The 7500-nt window shown below is 36.5% G+C and overlaps 1 protein-coding gene across 1 annotated transcript in view; it reads right to left on the reverse strand.

Annotated features, from left to right (window-relative positions):
• Positions 1-1202: 1202 nt before the first annotated feature.
• Positions 1203-7500, reverse strand: part of LOC138012488 (metal cation symporter ZIP14-like) — a 15487-nt gene continuing 9189 nt past the window's right edge. The window contains exons 7-10 of the mRNA XM_068859272.1: positions 5903-6052; positions 4570-4843; positions 3404-3591; positions 1203-2376 (exon numbers count right to left, since the gene is read on the reverse strand). Of these exons, the coding sequence (XP_068715373.1) occupies positions 2233-2376; positions 3404-3591; positions 4570-4843; positions 5903-6052 (756 nt within the window). The 3' untranslated portion in view covers positions 1203-2232. The remainder of the gene's footprint in view (positions 2377-3403; positions 3592-4569; positions 4844-5902; positions 6053-7500) is intronic.

Raw genomic sequence — 7500 nt, forward strand, 5'->3', positions numbered from 1 at the left:
GGTAGTTAGTGTATATGTTATTGTACCTCCGCTGTTCATATTTAATTTAATATATCTGATCCAGCGCCCTGACATTTTTAACTTTATAGTTATTTCAGGGTGCTGGTGCCCTTTTAGTTATCATATTTAAATTTAATTGCTTTTGTAACTTACTTTATTTAAATCTCTCGGGTACAATAAATATTAGTGTTGTTGTTGTAGTGATCTGTTTCTAAATATTTTACTAAATGTGATGTTATGTACAACACTTCCGCATGGTCTTTGACATGCAATGTGTTGCTTGTTTGCGTGCAAGGAATAAAATCGGGAGGTCTTTTTGCCCCTTATAGCAAATATGTTGTTTGTAATTTTACAAAAATTACCTTGTAAATAGCATATTTTACCTGAGTGAACATTATGGCACCGAAATTTGTGGGTTGAAAAGGTTTTTGTGAGATTCATCGTGTTGTGTAAATATTAACTAATTTGCATATGTGGGTTGAAGTTCTCACAACGATGACAGGAATTCTTGCTGTTTATTTATTCTAGTGTTTGGGAAGCCAACAATATTTCTTTAAGTTTGTCGACTTTATCTACTGCCAGGAGCCCATTACTCATGGGCTCCTGCTACTGCGTACTACTGTACGTTCTTGACCAAATTTAATTTATGCAACAATTTCAAACAAGAAGCTATTTTAAGACTATTTCGGGGCTGATGATTTGTTAGGGTGTTTGAGAATGAGTACGAAAATTTGAGGAGGACAAACAGGTACCAAAGGCAACCCAGTTTACGATCTTAGGGCGTCTAGTTTTTATTAACAAGTGAATTGTTTCGCTCGATCCAATATCGCGGCCGATTCTCGAAGAATAATGAACAATTATCCTGAAAAATCGCGCGAAATATCGCCTGATACTTAACCGACGAGGCCGTAGCCAAGTTGGCTAAAACTGAGGCGACATTCCGCAAGATTGAGAAGGATAATTGTTTTATTATTCAACACATTAATGACAAAGCACAATTTCCCACGTTTAATGGCAAAAAAAGCTGACTTTGGTGCTGTGCTTCGACATCAGACATGGATTTCCTTATAGTGGCTGCCAGAGGTGCCTTAGGTATGCCTTTGGCCCGATGCCATGAGCCCCTTATGGACCTTGAAAAGCCCTTAAGGGAAGCAGACAATCAAGTATGTTGTATTAGGTTCTAAAGTAAGCAAGCAACACATAGCTTTATTTAAAGAATTTTATTTCCTGAAGTAAAAAATACTAACAATAAACTTAAAGTAACTTTTAAAAATAAGGGTCGAAAAGCTTAATATAGATAAATATTATAATATGCTGCTAACTTCAAAAATTTAATTTATGGTAAATTAAAACAAGGAAAGCTTATTGTGGTACCATTTAAACTGTATTGTTATTTACAGCATGTGGCCTGAGAGCTGTGTTTCGATTGGCTTTCATCCCATACTGTTGTAATACATGTAACTATTTCTACGATACAATATCAACCCTCCAAAGGGATGTGTGAGAGCTTATAAGAGTATTATGATCAGTTTCTGAAACTTACAAGTTATGAAATGGCTGTCATATGGAAACAAAAAAATTCTTGTTAACTACTGGCACTGTGTTTACAGAATTAAAAACGTTTGTCCAGTATAGGACATCTCAATTTAACATGATCTTCAAAGCAATAAATTATACAAACAAGAATGAGCAACATATCACAAATCACATTTCCCAGTGTCTCGCATCATGTCTTGGAGATGCGTCAACAGATTAACAAGCGTAAGACGACAGATTTTGACTCGCAGTTCAGTGTTAAGACACTGAATTTATACCTAGACAAAAAAAATGAATAACTTTATAGAAATTTGAATAACTTTTGTATCCTTTATCCTCCTGATGAGAAGAATCATTCCTTCCTTTGAAAGAGTATATCCTGATGATTCTTTTAAATAACTATTTTTGCCACTAATATTATTTCAAACCAAAAGATTGCACATGATAAAGACAGCCAAGCATGCAGATGTAAAATGTTTGCCTAAAATTCCTGTCATAAGACTATTCTATTGAACTCAAAGGTCTTGAATGCTTTACAAGTTGATGTGTGAAGGTGATTTTTAAGGTTAAGATTGTAACAAAATACTATTATTGTTAAAATTTATACTTTTAAAAAGTTCTTAAGACTTGGTACTAAAAAAAAGGCTAAAACAATGAACTAATGGCGTGCCTCACTGCAGCAGAGTTCCCCATGTGTTAGAACTCTATAGCCATTAAGTCTTCTTCATACAATGCTATGATCAACATAATCACAAATCCCAGAAGCAGACCAAAGCTTTGCATCAAAAACGTGACTAAAGGTTCTGTCTGCAATGCTTCGCTGTGCATTAGATCAGGAAGCTGCAGAGAAACAAAAAAACATGTTATAAAATTAGTGATACACTTCTCATAATTTATTGAAATGACTGACTGTGATATCACTGATGGAAATCTGAAACAATCATTCATTTCAATAGCAAGAACGTTGTTAATAGAAAGGTTTGATTCCTGCAAAGGAGCATTCAGATTTTTAACAAGTATTCCAAGTCACTATTACCATCTCTTCAATGATAGAGTTGTACGACCAAGTGAAAGGAATGCAAAAATTACATGTATGGGATGGAGTGGTCCTGATGCACAGCATAGTTCAAGGACTACATGTATATTGAACCCATCAAAAGAAAGAAAATTTTTGGATTGCCCAAACGAGTCCTCCATCACATTTTATATATAGCAGTGTTACTGCATTTGGTAGCAAAATTATTCTATAACCATGATCTGGCTAGATTCTGCATAATAATTATGCTACCAAAATTGTAAATACATTTGACTGGCATCTAGCCAGAGTAGCTGGCGGTACTGTTGGCGCAAGAGGCAAATTAACAGCACCCCTCCCCATTCTTGGAGCATGCTTTGCCACTTGTTAATTTGCCTCTTGCGCCAACAATTGACTAAGTCGTAAAATGCCACAACACTTTGTTTGTCCCTCCCAAATTTTGCATAAGCAATGTTTCCTGTTTCTCTTGGGACTTACATGTACAATGGTCCCAAGAGAAAACAAAAACAATGCTTATCCAACACTTGGGGGGTCAAACAAAGAGTATTATTGTATTTTCCACTTCAGTCAATACCGCCAGCTATGCAGTGTAACTGGCATCATGAAAACAGGACTTGCAAATATGGGCTTAATTACAGGAGATGCATGCCAACCTTAATGAGCATCACAAAGCATCCCCAAACCATCTCATCCTTGACCTTACTTGCGTCCAAAATAATTTATTATTGCCACTTCTGACCACTTAGGTTTCCCAATAAGTAAACATAGACAGTGAGGAGTTGTACTATTTTCAGTGCGTTTACAAAGCATTGGAAAAAGTAAACATCTTACCATATCAACCAATGCCACATAGAGGAACATTCCCCCAGCGATAGCAAATATCCAGAAACGCACTTCACCCTCTTGACCAATGTAAATACCAATGGCTAAACCAATGTAACAGGACAATGCAGAAAGAAAGTTAGCCAACAAAGCCATCTTGACTGACATACCAGCTGTTAATAGTACCGCAAAATCACCTGTTGGCAAAATAGCACAATGCAGTTTTAATTTGGTAGTGAACTAATTTACATGTAAATGACCCAAAAAATAACTAAATTGACAGCTACCCCAAAAGGGGCTTTTGAAGGGCCAAAAACAATTTGGATAGAAAGAAGCATCAGTGCAGTTAAGAATGCCACATTGGAGCAGAGATGGCGCAGTGGTGAGGGCACTCGCCTCCCACCAATGTGGCCCGGGTTCGATTCCCAGACTCTGTGTCACATGTGGGTTGAATTTGTTGGTTCTCTTCTCTGCTCTGAGAGGTTTTTCTCTGCAGTGGGTACTCTGGTTTTCCCCTCTCCTCAAAACCCAACCAACAATTTGATTTTGAGTTAATTTGATTTGATTTTGGTACAGTGTCCTTAATTAGTACTCCTGTGCTAAATACCGACGACAATTAAATAGAGTTCATTATTATTATTATTATTATGATTGTGTTGATGTGCTAAGTACCGACGACAATTAAATAGAGTTCATTATTATTATTATTATTATTGTGGAAGACAGGCCAGTTGAATGTATTCAAACAAGAAGCAAAGAAATTGAACCACAGACTACTCAGGGCAACTCCTGCTGATGATCAACCAAAACCCCTTTATTAATGCTAACCTTAAGCCTAGACATTGTTTTAGGCCTTGTGTTAGCATTAGCAAAGAGCTTGGGCTTTTCCCACAGTATGCATTGATCTGTATATTTTTACAATGACCAGTGGTCAAACATGAATTGAATTGAAGGCAACAAAAAAAACACATTTTGACATGCTAAGACTAATAGTCAATTTAAAAAGAAATAATTATATGCTTTTTTATAAATGGCAAAAATAACTGAAAAAACTTCGAGGGAAGGATTTCAAGCCATTGCCCTAAGTTGAATTCAACTTTAAATTGCATGTACCATGATACAATGTTTGCCTCCTGCGTTACTTCGAAATAAAGTAATCATGATAAATTAAATACCAAGTTCATGAGGCAGCTCGTGACAAAACACTGCAATCGAGGTACTGATTCCTCCAGAAACACCAGAGTTGCCCCCTTCAGAGAATGCAGCACCAATAGCAAGCCCATCACTCAAGTTATGAAGAGTATCTCCAATTATTATCATCCATGCCACTGCGGATATGTTTTTCAATGTTTTCTTGCCGTCCTCATTACTGAACAAACTCTTCTTGGGGTTGCCTGATGCATTCTGTGGGACACCATTAGGAAAATTCTCCAAGCCAACCTTAGTAGACTGCACAAAATAGGGAGAAAATCAATGTATTAGTCTTTCAATCACGATTTGATTTCACAACAGTTCATTGGTTACACTTGCAGAAAAGTAGAAAATTACTGATAACCATTAACTTGAGATGTTGGCAAAGAAGCCTAAATAATGCCAGACCAGAAAGGTCCCTTTGAGTTCAAACCTGAATTTTTTGTGGGCTTCTAAAAATTAATGTTTTTCCCCTTAGCTCTATCACTTCTAAGAGTGACACAGATTCTACTCTGTCTATTGCCAGACAACTTCACTTGTCAGTGGGGGGGGGGGGGGGGGGGGGCGTGGGGTTGAAAGGGTTAACTGAAGCACGGTTAGCGCTAACCAGCATTAAATACTATGGAAACCTGTAAGTTTTGATACCTCTTAGCCAATGGTTAGCACTAACCAGGCTTTGAGCAACCCGCCCCTGATAAGAACTGCAATTAAAATTACTAATAACAATGACTGTTTTCATAATCTGACACACAGACATTGCCTTTTATGAAGTTTAATCAATCTAGGCATTGTTGAAGAGCACAATCATCTTTAACATTATTATATGTTATATGTTATTGTTGGTTAATTAAATAAACCTTTGCAATCAACACCACAACTTAAATTAAAACTAGAAGAATTGGAGAATTATGAATGAAGCTTTAAGTCAAATCAATAATAATTGCTACAGTTACAGTGTACAAAACCACCGAATCAAAATAATACTAGTTAATAATAATTAATGTCAGTATTCTTTGTAACAAGCTTTTAAATATATATAGTTTTTAAGATGTTCTTTCATGAACTTCAAATGAGTTAAAGATTATTCTTAAAATCCATTAAGCACTCTTAAAGAAATGCAAATTATTAATTCACCATTAATAAAAAGCTCTTCTTCATGCCAAAAAAACACACAAAAAACGCATTAAACGAAAATCTGTCTGTAATCCATGTAAAAATCTTGCCAAGGTCAAATGTTTAGTTTCAAAACAACTTTCACTTTTTCATCCATACCCAGAACAGCAAGAATTCATAATCACGAAATATTTTTCTACTCACCACATTTGTCAAAATGATGTCCCCATTATCCACAGGCACTTTCTCCTTGTTCTCCATCTTAACAAATGAAGGAACTCCTTCATGATGTTCAAATCTCGAACACTTCCTTTCCTTTTTGAAACTCATGTGCCAACTTGAAGGCCCAAGAAGCTAAACACAGAGAAAACAATGCTAGTACTAGACTAAGGGTGCTTTCATCTTGTCAGAACTGGCCAGCCAGACCCATCACTTTGCAAAGAAAATGCAACCATTTGAAGGAACACTTGCATGATATTCCCTTGTATTCTTCTGGAGGAGTATATATGATCCTCGAGGTGTGTTAATTTGAATGTGTTGTAGAGTTATTCCTTCCAAATGCCCGGTCTGGCCGGTCAGTTCTGTTAAATGGAAAGCGCCCTAAGTGTGGTCTGTCTTCATACTTGACTCTTCCTTTTAACCCATTGACTCCTGGGGGTTCCCCATCCACGAGTAAAATTGTCTGGCGTTAGACAGAGTAAAATACTCTGGCGTTAGAGTAAAATACTAAGTCTGGCTGGTTTTGGCCAGTTCAGGCGTCAAAGGGTTAACTTAATTAACGAGGACATAGTTTTTCAGTGAGTGATAAATGTACATTGAGGACAATGTGCGAGCCAGAGAGCTATACAAGTCATGTGAGCCAACATGGCGTGCCATATGAGTCAATATGCAAGCCAACATACGAGTTGCACAGTTATTGAAAACTAACCATTTTAAAAGGCTTAAAAACTGTTTATTTGCACTATTTGAAATGGATACTTAAACTTGAATGCGAAATTTGCACCAGCCCCTTTAATGTAATACAACAAATTGAAAAATTGAAATAATATTTTTATTGTATACTACAGTAGAACAAACATAGTTAATCACTAACAAAGATTTATGAGCTGACATTTCTAGTGTTAGCCCTTCGTCAGGGCAAATCACTTTTAAATAATTAGTTCTGTCTTGAAATGCACCAAATAAGATGCAGGCCCAATTTTGACATACCACATGAAGTGTCCCTTTAAGTCTTTAGAAGCCTTTACTACCTATCTTCGCTACCTACTGTACATGTATTTCCAACAATAAGGCAAGGGTAAGCTTAGGGTAATTGAAGCTGTTTATCCTTACTTGAGGAGCACACTTAGTGATGTGTCATTAATTCTCTGTATTCTGAGACACGAGTGATATTGAAGTTGGGGAAAAGAGAAAGGGAACACTTTGTGACACTTATTGAAATCCATGTGCATCTAATTAGGGTCAATCCTGGATTGCATCTTGAGCAGATTTATCAACTTGTTGGAGAAAACCTTTTTTTTTTTTGGGTGTTTCACTCCCTGCCAAACCAGTACCAAAGTTTCTTCCAAAATCAATCCTATCATTGAACCTATTAGCCCCTCTTCAATGGAAGGAACAAAAGCTGGACCAAGTCATTGCAGATTGCTCACCTTGGATTGAGTGAAAAACACTTTTGTGAACCAAAACTATTCAAATTTTCCCCAATTTCACCAAGGTTAACTTAAGGATTAGGGTGATTTCTCAAGGCCTAATAATATTGTTTTTTATGTAGATCTGAGGTGAGCAATTTGATTTGATCCAGT

The sequence above is a fragment of the Montipora foliosa genome, chromosome 8 (assembly GCF_036669935.1).
Source record: "Montipora foliosa isolate CH-2021 chromosome 8, ASM3666993v2, whole genome shotgun sequence".
Lineage (NCBI taxonomy): Eukaryota > Metazoa > Cnidaria > Anthozoa > Scleractinia > Acroporidae > Montipora > Montipora foliosa.